The 18,177-nt window shown below is 36.3% G+C and overlaps 1 protein-coding gene and 1 long non-coding RNA gene across 4 annotated transcripts in view; both read right to left on the reverse strand.

The window, feature by feature from the left end:
• LOC107202800 overlaps nucleotides 1–6,038 on the reverse strand; it is an 8,606-nt gene extending 2,568 nt beyond the window's left edge. Inside the window, exons 1-2 of the long non-coding RNA XR_001520833.3 lie at nucleotides 5,756–6,038; nucleotides 5,555–5,666 (exon numbers count right to left, since the gene is read on the reverse strand). This is a non-coding gene — a long non-coding RNA (uncharacterized LOC107202800). The remainder of the gene's footprint in view (nucleotides 1–5,554; nucleotides 5,667–5,755) is intronic.
• Nucleotides 6,039–13,454: 7,416 nt separating this feature from the next.
• EDNRA (endothelin receptor type A) overlaps nucleotides 13,455–18,177 on the reverse strand; it is a 33,702-nt gene continuing 28,979 nt past the window's right edge. For all 3 annotated transcript variants that reach the window (XM_015625699.3, XM_019006445.2, XM_015625700.3), the window contains exons 6-8: nucleotides 17,266–17,399; nucleotides 16,746–16,854; nucleotides 13,455–15,425 (exon numbers count right to left, since the gene is read on the reverse strand). In XM_015625699.3, the coding sequence (XP_015481185.1) occupies nucleotides 15,285–15,425; nucleotides 16,746–16,854; nucleotides 17,266–17,399 (384 nt within the window). In that variant the 3' untranslated portion in view covers nucleotides 13,455–15,284. The remainder of the gene's footprint in view (nucleotides 15,426–16,745; nucleotides 16,855–17,265; nucleotides 17,400–18,177) is intronic.

Raw genomic sequence — 18,177 nt, forward strand, 5'->3', positions numbered from 1 at the left:
AATAGAATAGAATAGAATAGAATAGAATAGAATAGAATAGAATAGAATAGAATAGAATAGAATAGAATAGAATAGAATAGAATAGAATTATTTCAGGTGGAAAGGACCTAAAACAATCATCTCTTTGACTACTTCAGTGCTGACCAAAAGTTAAAGTATGTTATTAAAGGCCTTGTCCAGGCACCTCTGAAACACTGACAGGCTTGGGCCATCAAACAACTGACCAAGAATCCTGTTCCAGTGTTCCACTCACTCCTCTTTTGTTAAGGAAATGTGTCCTGATGTCCACTAAGCCTGCCCTGATGCAGCTTTGAACCATTCCCAGCTGTCCTATCACTGGATGCCAGGGAGAATAAATCAGCACCTCCCTTTCTACTTCCCCTCTTCAGGAGGCTTTAGAGATTAAGGGGGTCACTCTTCAACAAATGTTTCTCCAAACTACACAATCATGGATTTCTTAGGTGCTCCTTATAAGATGTGCCCCCAAACCCTCTTCCAGCAAAACTCAGCATATGGAGCCTGTTAAGGATACAGCACTCCATTCACAGGCCTGCATCTTTAAGAGACACACGTCACCTCACTTTTCCTGTGGAAAATGCATACTATGAATATGGCAATACCAGAGAGTGAGAAATATGCTGAAAGGTTTTGCAGCTATGCAAAATTGTGAACTTACCTGGGAGAAAATATCTTGGAGATTTGCCATGTGTGTATTCCCTACTTCACAACCCTTCCCATATGAAGTCATTTAGCAATCTCTAAACGGGACTGTTATAAAATGTGACAGTTAAAATGTGTTTGTATTCCATTTCCTCTTGATTTTTGTCTGCTCCAACAGACAGCTCTCCAATTGTTCTGCATGCTTGACTGACAAAGTCCCTCATTAAAATGCTGTAATAGATGCATTTTTGATGAGTAAATATATAATTTTATTGATTAGCCCAGTGCTTCATAATGTGTGTATATTACTAACCTCATATTTCTCACCTAAAGCTGCCCTGATGAAACTGAAGATGTTTTTTCCTATTGGCAAATGAAAACAAAAGAACAAACTACACTACCATTCATTGTATGTTCTGCCTAAAATTGGTTAAGATTATGCATATTCAGAGGCATGGTCTTGCTTAAAAGATATATGGAACCAATTGTAAAGTCTTCTGTGTTCCTGAATTATCTCAGTTTTATTAATTGGCACATACTTCCAAATTCCTAACTTCATTCTTTGTCATTCCATATAGGGAAGGAAGAAAAGTGCATGCACTGAATGATGCCACAAGAGTATTTATGCAGCTGTGACTGAAGTATAGTTTAAAAGCCATGGAATAGTGTGAGTACCCACTAGGATGTGCTGTCGGCCTAAAATTGAAGCCCTGGTATTTAAGAAACTGAAATTGAAAATTATTTAAGTGTGATGTAAACATAATCCCCATGGTATTCTCACTTGGAGATTTCAGAGAAGTACAAAATACAGGGTATTGTAAGAAAAAGCATGGGGTGGTTGAATGATAGGAAAATTTTCCTATCATGCAACTATCCTTAGTGGGATAGTTATCCTTGAAGTGAGAGTTTCCCAAAGGACTGTCACAGCCATGACCATATTAAATTTATTCGTTCATATCTAATATTAGAACTACAGCCAGAAATTTCTGTTGGAAGATATGGTCTCTGTGCTAAGACCTCCTGTGTATATCATATGGGCAATAAATGTAACACTTTTACAGAAAAAAACCCAAACAAACAACAAACAAACAAACACCCCCCCCCCCCCTGTGTTCTATAGTGAATTACTTTTAGTTTTGGTCTTTTTGCCTGTTGTGAATGTAAACACGTATTAAACAGTGTTCAGCTAGGATTTGTGGATCTGAACTGCTATGTTGTCTTACTGGGTGTAAAGCAAAGTACATTTGTCAAGATACAGAGTTCTGAAAAGTGATATGATGGAAATATTTGATACATCATTGCTAAATCTTGTGGTTTGTCATCTCAGTAGTACTGACATTTATCAGTTCTGATACTTTAGCCTAGAAATGGTTTCCTATGTAAGAATTTTCCAGCACTTGCAACTTTTCAGTGGCCAGCATACTCCAAAATTATGTATGTAGAAAGTAGATTGATAAGATGTGCAAGAGAACTTAGTGAAGGGTCTTCTTGAACTGTTCAAACCTAGAAGGTGATATGAGGGCCTTGCTAGCTGACAGTCCTTCCTTTCATGCCAACAACAGTTTTTGCAGGCACCCAGAATTTTAGAATTCCTTTAGCAACAAAGGGAGAAAGAATCTTCCTATTATTTTTCTTCTGGATTTTCCATATTAAAAAATAAAGCAGGAGCATAAAATGTTAAAGATTCCTAAAATACTTCAATGTCAGTGTAGTACAGACAGTGCTTCCAGTGGTGCTGATTAAGTGATCTAATAAGCTTTTTCTTTAATTTGAGTGATTGTCTAACTGATTCATCAGGCTGGTATAATATTAAATCTAGTCTTTGCAGTAATTCTTTTCTAACTCCAGACAAAAACTGAGTTTTACTGAAAGTAAGTTTTGGTCATGTGTTCTGAGTTCTTTACCAATCAGTGTTGCTAATAGTTGACTAGAACTGAAAAGTCATGCTGCAAAGTTTTGTGTATACTCTGGAAGATCCCCAGTCTGCAACATAAACCACTTTTAAAGAAAAAGTCCATGGTCAATTAAAACATGTCAACAGCACAACTCTTCTTTCTGAAGAACAAGATTTTTTCTCCTCTGAGAGCCATGAACTACGTTCTAGTCTGAGAGACGGGAATTCCTCCATTCTCATTCTGATACTGACTCTGTTGTAGCCTATGGCAATTTATCACAATTTTTTGTGTATGTAAAATGGAAATATTTGCCCATGGGCTTGATGAAGATTAATTACTTAATATTTATAAGTCGTTCTGAAAATCAGCATTATGCAGATACTGTGATTATTTCTGAACTGTGGATTCTAATCTGGGATGAGGCCCAGAAAAGGACATAAACAACTGATGCGCAAGTCAGGTGGAATTTAGATGCCCTGGGTCAAAATTGCAGCCATAAAAATCTTTGCACATCTGCCATGAAACCCTGGAGGTTCATAAGATTGAGTGGAAGCCCTGGAATTTTTTATTATGAGGTGCATTTTGTACTTCAGCAGTGCTCATTTATGCTCTCAAAGGTACTTAAGTCCTAATAGGACTGAGCAGCTTTGTAATTAACTCAGGCTAATACCCTGTAGGTGTCCAGAAATGAGGCATTCTTCTGCATGTCCCCCTGGAGAGTTCAATCCACTAGGTGAGCTCTGAAAATGCTGGCCCCACAGTGGAAAAATATTTCCCTTCAGACTGTAGCTCTGTGCTTAGTACAGACAGAAACGTGGATGAGGTCCAGGTTTAATTCCCTTGTCTGTCTCAATGGGTCCAGCCTCTCCTTTGGACCATGCTTTAGTCAGCAGGCAGAAGATGTTTTGGAACACAGGAAGGATTCTCTTCTTCTCTTCAATTCCACTTTCCAAAGAAAATACTCACTATTCACTGTCAGTGTTTCAGTCTTGCAGTTACGGCACTATTGGTGAAAAAGAGGAATTACTGTGAAATTTCAGAAAATAGAGAATTATTAACTGGAGAAGTACAAAAATAGTTGTAGGAGCTGGGACTAGAACCTAGTGCTCTTCAGTGAGTCTGCTCTCTGTACCACATGATGACTTTGTGGGTGCACCAAATGCAAAAAATGTCCTCCATGCTCTGTATAAATACCCTAAACTCTGGACTCAATTATGCAGATGAAAATCAGATGGTGTGGTATTTGGCTGTGCAGTGCTTTGTCTTCTTCCAGTTCTGTCCCAGGTTCAGACATAGGGATCTGTCAAATATAGAAGGATCACACTCTTTCTTTCTCTATTGCCTTGTTTCTGTTTCTCTACCGGCTTGTGATCAGTCCTTAAAATGAGCTGACAAAAAAGTTAGTCTGAGCCTGACCTTTGTCTCCAGAAGTCAAAGAGAACTCCTTGTGATGTTCATTAAATTAGAACACGGCTCCAAATATTAATGGAGGAAGACTTTTTGAAGAAGTTTCCTGTATAGAACCCATTACCTAAAATTCCTGCATTTCTGCTCTGATTTCTCAAAACTGCTATTCCCAAGTCAATGCCTGCCTCAGTACTTTAAAACAACTTAATTAAAAAGCAATTTCATAGTAATTTAAACTCAAATGCTCTTGAGATGTTGTCTGTTAAGTGACTGAAAAGAGAGCCAAAAAAGAGGAAAAGAAAAATAAATAGGCTTTTCTTTCCAGAATACGTGAATGCTTGTGCTTTTATCCTTGCAAGGACATGTTTAGCAAACATATTTGTAACAGCCTGTGTCTATGACTAGGCAGTCATTGTGGCACAAAATTGTGAAGACAGAGTTTTTGCTTGTTGACAAATGTTCATATAAAGAAACACAGAGTTGGAGCTGCAAAGGGACTTTAATCCTGGCCAATCATGTAAACAGTGATGTGACTGAAAGAAAGACTTCACACTAAATACATTTCTAAATATCTACAGATAGATAACTATTAGTTGAAAAAACCCCTCATTTTTCAATAATCCGTAAAAATGATAAACCCAAGTACTTTCATTCTAATCCAGCATTTTTGTTTAAAAATGATAATTTTAGAGGCTTTTTTTTTTTTTGTGCTGCAGCCTAGAAAAATCCATGAAACAGACTAAAACCCCCTGAACTGGGCCCCTAGAAAAAACAAAAAAAGAACTTTTCCATATTTCAAAGTGGCTTTTTAGGCCTCTCGAGTCTTTCTGGCACATCATTCTCAGACCCTTATGGACTGGGATGCTGCCAAACAGCTTTTTTCCCACAAAACTTTAATAAACTTTGAGTGCTGGACAGAAGAGTAGTGCAATTCCCAAAGAGAGATTTCACTACAGGATTCCAAAATGTGTACAGTATAGAAGCTAGCCTCTGAATGAACCCAGCAATACTTTTCCTTGGATTTCTTACAAATACAAGAAATGCAGTTCTGTGTCTTACAGTGGTTTAGCATTTTGCTTTTCTGTTACCACCAATATGATTCCTGTTTTATAAATTAGATGTACTCATCCTAAAGCAAGGATACTTTGATTTTGCCAGACATGAAGCCATACTTATATTTACCTACAACCACATGAAAATACTTCCAACTACAAAGTGTTTAGACACAGAACAAGAAATTTACAGGAGGTAATAAAGAAAGAACTACAGCAAAAAGATTCCCATTAGTCACCTCAGACTCCTAGTCAGTGCTACAGCTGCTACTCCAGTTGTGGGCAGGAACACTGAACCTGATGGTTTCAGTTAATTTATAGAGTGTTTATACATCAATACACATCGATCATTTATGCAGCAGGGGATCATTATCACAAGCCTGGTCCTGTTTTCTGAGCCAGCATTCCCAGGTGCATGTGAGCACTCCTGTGGATTTGGCTGGAAGTTGCTTTCACATAATTCAGAAGAAAAATCTGAGTCAAATGGTTAACTCAGTCCTGAAAGACACTGACAATATCTAAAAGAAGACATTGACTCACCTTTTAATTTTCTGGTCGTTACCCTGCTCGCTCAGGCAAAGCTTCCACCAACCTCCAAGAATACCATTTAGTGTGTAAACCAGCAGTTAATTCCATTTCAGTGTGAGCTTTGCTAGAGTGAAGAGAATATAATTACTTAGCCCCAAAAGATAAATTCGTGGAGGAATACCCATCATTGACCAGAAATGTACCTATTCTTACCTCAGTTTGGTGAAGGCTTGGGCACTCTACTGGGGAAGTGTTGTATCCTTATACTGTCCTTATGCCCTTTCCTAGGAGCCTGCTTTGCATCATGGGTGACAGGAAGGTCTGACCCAGAATAGCTGCTTTAGGTTTTTAGATCTTTTTCATCATTAGCACAGAGCTCATACATGTACAAAACAGAGCTAGTCAGGAATGTGTTAATTTTACATGGAGAGTTTTAAACTAATCTATTCTTATAGCATTACTTTTGTCCTGTATGATTTCTTAAACAATTACTTTTACTGTTGAAGGGCCTCTCATTTGACCCTGGGCTTTTTCACTCCCTAAACTGTATGCTACCAAAATGGAATGTTTTAAATCACAGTTGTGCAGTCTGAATTATTTCACATATAATCACATGACAGTCACAAATTAAATCCTTACCTTGTGACACTTAATATCTCCATGTATTAATCCCAAACTGCACTTCTCTTTCTTGATGCCATATTTCAATTGCAAACACATTACTTACTTGGTGATCACAGTCACCTGGAAATCTGTTTCCATGATGATTCCATCTTCCCATTAGAGACTAGCTTTTGATTGTCTTTTTTAGATGCATTCTTATCCTTTTTCACAATGATGATTTATCTTCTGTCTATATTTATGTTTTTAGGCTTTAATCTGTTCCATGATGTTATTGTAAAATTAAATTGATTTACTTGCTTTTTTATAGCAAATCTTTTATCTTCTAAATCCCTTTGGGTTTGTTCTTTTTAAGTAATACTTCTGAAAAGTGTCAGGTTGATTGTCCAAAAACATAAATTCTCCAGCTATTCTGGATCTTGATCAATAGGGAAAGATTCTAAACTCCTATACTGTTAAATTTTGCACATTGCTTTATTAATACACTCCAAATTTGACTTGAAAGGGCTTTTCCTGAGTAGTGTTTATATTAGTGAAATTTCTAATGCAGCACTCCTGCCCCTCCACAGTTAATATCTAATGATTTAGGTTTGGGTTTTCTTTCTTTTTCTTGTAAGAAAGCAGTTTTGGGATGAGAAGCTAATTTGTGTTAGATTCCTCTTAAAGGATATGTTTTCTAATTGGAGTCCAGAAGAGGTTTTGTGTTCTGGACCTTTGTTCTTTTCCTTAAAATTCGTAACACAAATCATGACTGCCAAAATTACACTTGGTCTATTTCTAAATTAATTCATAACCATTAATTCATGTAACCATGAATTGCAGTTTCATGTCATCATGTTTGCTGTGCTGCTGAGCAAAGTCTGGGCTCTCTAGGCCGAGCTTTTTGTCTGTATAGTGGGATTAAAAATACTGAATCTAGATTAAAATTACTTTGGCTGTATCTCTATCTGCAGTTCAGTAGCTCTGAAACAAATCCATTGCAAATTAGACATCAAAAATCTTCTATACTATGTATATCTAAAAGTTTAAAATGCTGTTTATTACTCTTAGTTTAGTGTAAAGGCTGCATAAAACCTTTTTCTTCCTTGATGTGAAACAGAAGCATTCATCTTTTTATTGATTATGACTCTGAAGAAGCTTTAAGAGAACAATTGTGGAACAATGATAGAAAGCAATTCCTAAAGGTGGAAAGCTCATTTCAGTACAATCTTTAATTTGTTTACCCTTGTTGTTTTTTCACTGTTTCCTGTAATCACCTTCCCTAAAACTGTTATATTTTGATCACTTTATCATCAGAAACTACCTGAACAATTCAAAGTATGTTCACATAAGAACTTTTGTTATAGAGCAGTAATAATTCTGGCCAGTTTTAGGCATGGATAACACTAAAATCTGAAGAAGTGGAAGCAGTCAAGAGTTGAGCATAAGTTAATTTATCCTGCTTATTGGCAACGATAAGTCAAGAAAGGATCTCAGAGAGAAGGATGAGGTAACAAAAAAATATTTCAAGGGAAAACTGTAAGCACCAAGTCATAGAAATTGGAATTTTCAACTTCAAATATCTTTAACTTGTACATTGCATTTTTTAGAAAATGTTTCTCTTAACTTTGAATTTGCAGAGTTCTCAGGGTTCTGTACAGTTCGGATAAGGAAAATTAGTTAACACTGAAAATTTCTCGCAGGTATCTGCTCATCATCAAACTTGTAGGATTAAACATTATAAAGTTGAATTTTTCGTGTTCCATAAAGTTGTTATGCAGCCTATGTTGCCATGAGCTTGTAGAACGTAGTTTTGGAAAAAAAAATATTAAAGTATTTATACAACAGGCATTTAAAGCAGCGTTTGGAATAGATTTTCAGCTCCCTGGTGAGCTCAAAATTGTTCTTGAATTTTATTGTTTGTTTATTTGGGTTGGTCACTCCTTTCCATTTTCCATCTTGGCACCCACTATAACAAATTGTTGCTAACACGTCTGGAACTGTTAACCAGTTCTGCGGGTATCGTGGCAAGTCAAAGTAGCCTCACTTGAACTAAGACATAAGCAATATGTTAAATTAGTTATCTGTGTTCAGTTTTAAGAATCAACATGGAAAAAAGTAATCTACTGTTACCAAGTGGGTCTCCATAAGAAGTGTGTCAGGTTGGCTTATTTAGAGAGTGCTCATTTTCTTGTGACATCTAATTAATTTTCATGTAATCCTTTTTCCATATTATTTTGATTTATTGTTTTATTTGCATACAGAGCAATACTTATGAAATCTCATCCCAGTGGCAAAAAAACCTGCAAAGTGTAAATGGCTGTACATGAGACTTCTTATACTGTTTTTAGTTGGAGCAAACTGTGTTTTCCCAAAGCCTAGAAAATACATCCCTAGAACAGCTAAATGTGTAATCAGCTACAGGACATGAAATTTTCTGAAAGGAGGTAGATCCCAAAGGCCTACATATTGGGATAATTGTAAGGGTTTTCAGTTTGACTCAGCAGGGTAAGCTCCCACAGAGATATTTTTGTACGTGTGGGATTCTTCAGGAGTACAGTATGCTACATCCCCTGAAGTAATATTGATCCATGATTCCTCTGACACTGGATCACTACATTTTTGAGACATATGTGCTCATGCTATAATATATCCACATTGATTTCAGTGTAGGCCAGAACTGGTCCAGTAAAACTGATCTGCATAATTACAGCAGGTGTGTCAGGGATACATGAAGAGAGGATATTCAGGTCAGTGGTGCTTTCCCAATATTTGCCTGAACAGGGAGGAAGATACAGCAGCAAGGACATTGACATAGATTATTCTATTGATATCTATGCAATAACTGGTTTAAATAAGAGACATCTTGGAGGAAAGACAGGATCAGGACAATACTCTGGATTTTCAGAATACCAGTATTCTACAATGGGGATTGCTCTTTGAAAGTAGACAATATTTCTTTTCTTCTATTCTGTCTCTCTTGGTGAGTGATGTGAGGGGAGAACATTGTTACCTCTGACTTCATTTATTAAACTGATTTTTTGGGAAACAAAGTATGCCAAGGCTTCTTCCCTACCTGAGCATAAGAGATGATAATTTCATAATTATTCATCCAAGCCCCACAGAATCTCTTACTTCTCTCCTGCTTAGCTGTAGTGAGCTTAGTCATGTTGTGACTCCATCACACATTCTGACTGAAATCCAAATCCTAGTGAAGTCAGTAGGTTCAGCACTTTTCCCCAGGTTACTACTTGAAACTTGACATTACTTTATTGTCTAGTTTTAATTTTGGTTGAGGTCTTATACTGCTAAAGTAAATGGAAGAGAAGATTTGGGTTTTTTTGGGGGGTATATTAATAATGCACTTTATATGGAAGAACAACCACTGTTTAAGGTTCTTCCAAGTGAATTCTCAAATGATATGTATATACATATGTATACAAGTACTTACAAACAATCATAGAAAGGAACTAATTCAACACTGGATTCCTTGATTTTGGAGTAATCCCTGTTATTGCCATTGTTGCAGTTAATTCATGGTACAGGAAAGCCAGAACATGCTGGATATTACGAAAAATGTTAGTCAAAGATTTTTTGCAGTGCAAGGTGAACTCAGTAAGCATCTCTCTTTCTGCACAATTATCTCTGACATGTGTCTTGAAACTAATACTTCATAGAAACATGGCAAGGAAATCAAAGAATCTTGCTTTGGAGAGTTATATTTCCTAATCCCCAGAATTTACATGTATTTTATATAATAGAGCATGAAGATTTTTTGCCCTTACACTACTTTTTTCCAGCTCATGTAATGAAGAGTTTCTCATTATTCTTGTAAACACCTGCTCTTTCTTGAATTAGCAAAAGTGGTATGGTTTCGTCTTTATCTATTAAAAAATCAGTGTATTTTCCACTAGTAGTACTCAACTGTAGTCATTTGTCCCAAGAGTACTCTAATTTTCTACTTAAAACTTGACTGTAAATATTTGTGACTTTTATGGTAGCATGGTTTAATTGTGCTTCCATAGTGGAATATACTGTGTATCTGGAGATGAATGCTTTCTTAACATTGTGTAGATATTGAAAAGAAAGATAAATCCAAATGTATACTTCATTCATAGGCAATACCAAAGAGACCACTGTACAACAATATTAGAGGGGAGAAGACAAGAAAAACTTGAGACATAGATGCTTCAAGAAAGATGAAGTGTGGCTACAGGATGGCATGATGGTGTAATGATGGATTTCTAATCTTCCCCTCTGTTTAAAACATGTAGCAGGAGATTTGTTCTCTTGGAGAGTTTAGAAGTGCTTCTCATTAATTGTTCTGGATGCTTGATTCAGTAACTTCTCAATCTTTTTGCTCCCAAGGACTAAGATTACGAGATTGAAGTAAAGGCCTTCTGAGATGCACCAAATAATTGATTTCAGAGCAGTTGGCAGACACTCAGTTACTCTCAGAAATTTGGGCAGAGTGCTGCTGAAGTTCAGATTTTTTTTTCTTTTCCTTACCAGTTGTATCGCTTAGTCTGTTGAGCTTTATTATTGTAGTAAGCTACTGTAACTAACAGGACTGCAAGGCTGTGACTCAAGTGACAGCTCAGTTCAGAAGCAGTGGTGTTTGTACAGGGGAAAAACTGATTCTAGATGAGATAGTAGAGGTCAATTTCTTTCATCATCCTTTAGAAAAACTGGAGATGACCTACATTTTTTCATTTAGTTCATATCTTCCTTTCCCACACTTGGACTAATGATAAGCTATGTTTCTTTTAGATCCACATTTTAAACATGCCTGGGTTTGGTGTCTTGTTTTTTCTTCTTTGAACCTTGAGAGCTGTTTCTGGTCTGTAAACTTTTTATGCATCTTCTTTTACTCTGATTTTGGAAAATTGCCTTTATTTAGTCTTTGCAAGAGTGAGGAGTGTAAATTAGGAATACTTTGCTGAGCCAATACTTTGCAGCACTGATTGTGTGGAAGAAACTTTGCAAGGCAATATTAGCATGCAGTCCCGGTGTTTCTTCTAATGAAAATGTGTGCTTTGCCTCCGGGACATTTCAGCAGGCATCTGTTCATACAAATGCAGCAGTATTAGAATTTTTACCATGTCTTCTCACACACTGAAACCTATAAGGCTTCACAGAATCAAATTATATAGTAACAAGATTGCAGTAAATATGTAAATGATGAAAGAGGGGCAGGAAAATAAAAAGAAGCAGCAAGTAATTCCACAAGCAAGGGAACTTACAAATACTGGCTTCCAAGAATTTGCGGGTTGTGGTTTGATTCTCAGATGTCTTACAAGTTGCATGCTCTGATCAAGGCTTTTTCTGCATCTGTAATGTTTGTAACATCTTTTTAACAAGTGAATTTATTATTATGCACAAACTACATTTCAGAAATTTTCTGCGTAGAGCACGAGTAGAATTTTGTTCTTCCTGCCATCTTGCAGTTCTGGTGAAATTCTCTGGAGCTTCATAATGGTGATAACTCTGTTCTGTAAAATTTGTTGAAATTGGACAGGGAGTTGATAGTTGATTTGGAAGGATGGAGGGACAGACAGGTTAACACCTGAAACTGACTGTATTAAAACCAAAAATGAACATATTCAAATATAAATTCTGATAGCATAAGTATCTTTTCTCAGAACCAAGCTGATAGTTTTGTCAGGTGAGATTTATGATGAACTGTATAAATACTTTTTTTTAATGCACGGAGCTGGCTAGGTCAGGTCTGAAGCACAGAGTTTCTTATGTAAATAAATAAATACAGACATAGATACAAGTGAAAACCCATGTACGCTGTCTCCTTGAAGCAAATAAATATAAAATATACCAAAGACGAAATGTTTAGTGAAAAAATGCATATTGAAAACAAGTAGAACAGCTGTATTCTAAAACTGAGTTAAGAAGTGAGACTGTCAGTGAAATTTTACACTGAATGGTCTGGCAGAAGTTTGGACTTCTGAAATTCACAGAAAAGAGGAATGTGACAGTTAAACAGATTTTGATTATGATGAACAGACACAAAGTTTATGAAGTTAATCTGAAGCTTGTGGAATAGACCCTGTTATCTTCAGAGGAAAACTAGGCTTGATTCAGTTGAGTTGAATGCAAACAGCAGGATTAAAAATGCCTATAAAATAGGGAGAGAATGGAAGGATACTTGTGGAAAGTTATACTGATGTAAAAAAGGAAGCAGATTCTGTGTGACACCAGAATTGTGGAGTACTTTTGTTGGTTCTTTTTGAAAGAAAGCTTTTTCAGAACTGAGAGTAGATACTGTACCAGGAGCAATATTTGCCGTTCTCAGTGGGAAGAAGGGGAGAGAATTAAAAAAGTCTCTTGGGAAGTTTTTCAGAAGCATTTACCCCTCCCTGATTGCAGCTGTCACATCACAGCACCCTTTGTTCTTACAATTAGATTGTGAGTGGGAGCAGCAGCCACCAGTAAAAATACAAAAAGACAAACATTGCAAAAAACAGTATATAGTATATAGTATAACAGTATATATATCCCAGGACTTCACTTGTTACTGTTATTTAAACTTTCTCTGTCCTTCCACAGGCTGGAGAAATGGCATGAGGGTCGCCAGTTAGTTTTTGCAGGCTCTGATCCCTAAGTAAGCTCACAAAAAAAATTCTGAAGGTATTCCAAAAATTACTTCTCACTTCTGTTAGATAATTTACCCTCTTCTTTTCATTAGTTAAAAAGTTTTGTATTTTTTAATGCTGCTGCTAAGGTCAGTCAGCATTATGAGTAGTAGGAAGATAGTTTTTCCATCTAGGTTGAAGTGCTTTAAAGGATGCTTTGTGTATGCAGGTTCATGTATCTCTGCCACATAACAGCCAGCTCTTGGGTTGAAGGCAATAGATTTAGAAATCTCAGTGCTGAAAAGAAAAATTTTAAATTTTCATGACTCATGGTTTGCATCAGTGCTTGTAAAGTGTAAAAATGACCCATTTCACAGTCTGAAACTTTTGCAGGTAGATGGGGCTTTTGGGTAGAAGCTAAGAACTCTAAACTGACCTAGATTGTCTCTATTGCCCACTGTCTTTTGTAGATAGGTAGAAATATTGTCTCTCAGCAATCACATTACTGGTTTGCAGGGGTATGAATTCTTTGGTTCATCTAGCTACCAGGTAAATAGCAGAAAAGGGTAACGCACACAAAGCTTTCTCATGCCTTGAAATAAAGAAGGAAGATTTTACAACTTAAATCCATTCTTCATGACTTTTTTCTGTTTACCTTTATCATCTCCTTGATATGTTCAGTCAAAGCAGCAGGAAAGATTTCAGGATGGAAAGAGACTCAGTAACTCGGTCTTCTCAAAGGAGAGAATTGTCACTCATTTACTATTATTTCTGGTACAGTTTGGGGATGAAATGTTTTACTTTAAAATTCAGCTGTCTCATTCCATACCATGCTCTTAGGCACTACCACAGAGCACTGTCAGAGGACTGTATTTAGGCTTATAACATATGAACATAGATTTATATGTATTTATACACGCATATATATCACAGAGACATAAGCACACAAAAAATACACAAACCAATTTAAAGAACCTTTTTTTTAAATATACTTCAGAAGATTTGTGTGAATGTAAACATTGGGGAAACTTGTGCAGCAGAAGTCACTGTAGGCAGTAGCATTTTGACCTCTAAAATAAAACTATGCAGGATTACATCTTTCACTGGAAATGAAATGGATGTTTAAAAATTTGTGGAATTTTGATTACTGCTTCTTAGCCTAGCACAAAAGATGCTATAAATTGCCTAACAGATTTGTGCATGAGACATATTATATATGACACCACACTATTGAGTTCCACTATTTAATGAAAGGCTACCTATTAAAATTTTTTATAGGCAAACCAGGAATCTCTTGCCATGTAGTCTTAATGGATGGAAAAAATAAGGAAATCATCAGTTTACATATATGCAAGCAATAGTTTCTATATATTGTTAATAGCATTTGAATGGTTAACAATGCTGATAACCTACTAAACCCCATTAAAATCTTTGAGTGTTGTGTAAGACAGAGAAATATTCTGTAAGAAATAAGGCACAAAATATCCTTCTGCACATCCAACTGTTATGGACTTCCACATTTCTACATTCACTCTGACTATAACCTCATGTTCACAAGTGAAAATAGAGTGCATAGCTGCTCTGATAATTACCATTTTCTCAGAAAGCTGTGGACAGCTTTAATAATGTTTCACTATGCTCCACTACCCTCATTTCAACTTAGATTTAATGAAGCTATAGTCTAAATAGATTAAATGGTTCATATAGCTTAAGAATTAACATGTCAGGTTAATAGAAACACATTGTAAAGTGCCCATCTGCGAGCATCTTCCATTCTTTTTGCTGATACAGATTATGTTTATTTTGTACAGAGCATTAAAATAAATAACACAGTATAGTACTGTATTATTAATACCTCTTTTTTTTTGTTTTTTTGGTATTAATCTGTGCTTAAGTGCCAAATGTTGATGCTGTTTAAATGATCTCTTCCTATATTTGAATACTGAAGTGCTACAAATAAGAATTGCCCAGCTAATGTTCTGATCCACTGTAACATAAGTAAGTAAAATGCTGGTGTGGACCAAAACATTTTCCAACACAAACCTGAAAACCAGCAACAACAACAACAACAACATGCAAAACAAACTGGTGTGTGGACTTTATCCACCACAGAAATAGAACTTAAAAGACAAATGGGCAGAGAGAAAATATAGTCACAGATAGATTCCATTTTGATATCTTCTCAAAAGTTCCAGAGTGATCAATTCTAGGTGACCATAAATCAGGTAAAAAAGATTGCATTGTACCAGTACACTGGACAGTTCCTGCCTGCTTCAGAACAGCAAAACCACCTGTTTGTAGTTCAAGCCAGTTTTTTTGTGTCATAATGACACATCAATATCCTTTACAGAGGCAGAATTACCATCCAGTGGATCTCAGTTCACTGAACATCACAGTTACACTCACTCCATCTACTCAGTCACCTCTAGAATTAGGTACAATGGTGCACATGTCTCAATTCTTAGTGGAACAGTCACTGGGCTTCCTGTTGTAATAGCTTTGTAGTGACTTTCTTTTCCTGTTTCATTCTGAAATGGTGTGAGAGTCCTTAATTTTCAGTTTATGCTGTCTTTATGGCTGCTTCGGTCTGTGTTGTGATTATTTAGTTCTTGGTTTTTCCATTGAATGCTTGTTCCATTCATGGGCACTGAAGTCACCAAACTCTTAGACTGGGAGCAGCAACAGCAAAGACATGACTGAAAATGAATAAAAAATTAATAAGTAAGTAAGTAAATAAATAAATAAAAAGTTAAGACAAATCTCTCAGTTCTGTGCAGTTTGCTAGCCATATTTTTCATTCAGAAATGACAGAAAATTCTAGCTGAAGGGAGTGCTAGCTCTATTTGGGGAAATTTTTATCCTAGGACATAAATGATTCTTGTGATTGAACATCACAAATGCAGCAAATTAGGCCCAGCTTGTGCCTCTTATTCAGAAAAAAATCTTCCACTGTATGAAAAGGGAAATTTGTACAACTAAGGTAAGTAGATTGAGAACTGACAGAATTCAATACATATTATTAGGTGCTGGGTTGTTTGTTTTTCCCCTCTCTTTATCATTGTACATGACAAACTTAAGGATCAGCATGTGGAAGAGAAAAGAAGAAAAATTCCCCAGGCCATGACTTAGGTCTCTTCTCACATCTTAGAAAAAAGACAATATTGTTTCAGAAAAGGTTCAGTGAACATAGTGAGGTGTAACATTTTGCACAGTTAGGAATAGAAGCTGACTTCTTACTTATCATGTGAAAATGCTCCCTTAAAATAGTTTGTAAATCTGAGCAGGCTACGGACAAACAGGTATTCCCTTTGTCTGATAATTCTTTACATTTTTCTCAGTAGTTTGCATTAGGTCTATTCTCAGACTTAAAATTTAGTGGTACAGTCCTGTCATCCTTTGTTTTTCATTGCAGATAAAGCTATTTAAGTCTTCCATTTCTTTATTTTCTTTACTCTCATTTCTTTGCTCCCTGTGTTGCCTTTAATAGGTGGACAGGGACTTGCAGAGGCACATTGTCACAAAGAAATAATTTTAGCCTTAAAATATGTTTGCGTGTGTAGGAACTAGAAAATTCAGGTAGAGACATAATGCATATTTCATGCCAAAGTCAATTCAGGTACCTGATTTGGTATTCAAGCCTGAAAATTTTAGTTATTAATGAGATTGTTTAATAGAGGCAGCTTGGTGTCATCAAGAGTGGAAAATTGTTATCAACCAAATTCTGTTTCACATGCATGTCATGTTCAGTTTTTTACAAGAGCATGTCTGTCTCAGTTTACACATATGAAGACTATGTCAAACTTATTTATTGGTTTAGTATTTCAGATAAAGTGGATAATTTCACTTTCAGGTTGGTACATGTGCTATGTGAACTGCTAGCTGCTAAACCAGACAATGCGTACTCTATCATTCCTTTGCATGTTTCTTCTCCCAGCTGTTAAAATAGGTAACAGCCAATACAATAGGTTCAATACAGTTAGTTAACTGGATATAAAATCTTATCTAGAGAATCTTACCTGGAAGCAGTTTTTAAACTTCTTGCTCACAAAATACAGAGCTATGGGGTTTATGCAAGAGTTCATGGTTGCCAGGTTAATGCTGATGTAATCCAAGGGCAGCAAGAAACTGGGGAAGAGGAAGAAAAACATTTAAACTGTTCATATGCTACAGAAGCACCCATGTTCCTTGTGGTTACAGGCTCTTCCGTCACACAATTCTCTCTTACCTAGCTCCCTCAATCTAATCTCGCACCATGCCATGTCTATAGTAACCTCACAGATATTAAAAAAATAAAATAAATTAAAAAAAAGTCTCACAGATATTAAAAAAAAATCCAAGGAAAGTGATTGACACAATGATAGACAACATTTGTTAAGATTATGCTTCCCCGTTAAAACTGAAACTGCTGAAAGTGGCTGCAGCTCAAAAATTAATAAACATCACAGTTGCATTGCACAGTGACATTCCTCATAGAAATTCTAAGCATGCAGCATTATATTTTTTCAGTACAAACTATTGGCATAGAAAATGAAGTACCTGAGCAGTTCACATCTGCTGGGGTCTTTTTCATTGTATACCATTTTCTTCAAAATCCGGCTCAGATGGAGAGGGAACCAGCAAAGAGCAAAAATCACAACTAAACAGAAAACTGTCTTGGCAACTTCTCGGCGCTAGATAAAGGAGATAAGAGTACATACTGAATGCCAAATTCATACTAGCAGGTGATTGTAGCTAGTAATGATGGCAGCAAAGTTAGTAATATAGGTAAATTATGAAAGAATTCCCAAAGTGAAGCTTCCCAACCTAAGTGATGTACTACTCTTTCTTATGGGGTTTGTCACGTTCTTGATCCTGGCCGTCCTCAACAGAACCTGCCCATCACTGAGGCTGGAGCAGCTGGGTACACATGTATTTGTGTTCCTAGAATATTGTAGGAGTCTCTCTGATATCTGGTTCTATAAAGGGATACTGCCCAGTATCTTGATTTTGCTATGTGATCCTTACTATGAGATTTTGATATTCTCAGGTAAATAGTTCCTCTACAAACATTTTAGAAATGTCATTATTACAGCTTAATCTTGTAACACTTAGGAAATAATTGCAATTTAATGGGTATTTTATGTGTCTCTAAAGAGTTACAGGTGTTTCAGTGGATTTTTGACAGCACATACCAGTGGTGTTTGGTAGGCATGTATTTGATTAAGAGAAGCATATGAAGAGTTAAGGATTCCAATGTAGTGTAACAGTGACAAGCACTGCAAGGCTCTGCCATGAAAGAACTTGAAGTCAAATTAGTGATTACAGTCTTGTTAAGCTTTGAATATGACTATTATAGTTTCCTCTTTTTTGTTATAGCAGCTTTTATCAAAATATGAAAAGAATTCTGTTTAGACATGGAGGGAGGGAGGAAGGGAGGAAGGGAGGAAGGGAGGGAGGAAGGGAGGAAGG

The sequence above is a fragment of the Parus major genome, chromosome 4 (genome assembly GCF_001522545.3).
Source record: "Parus major isolate Abel chromosome 4, Parus_major1.1, whole genome shotgun sequence".
Lineage (NCBI taxonomy): Eukaryota > Metazoa > Chordata > Aves > Passeriformes > Paridae > Parus > Parus major.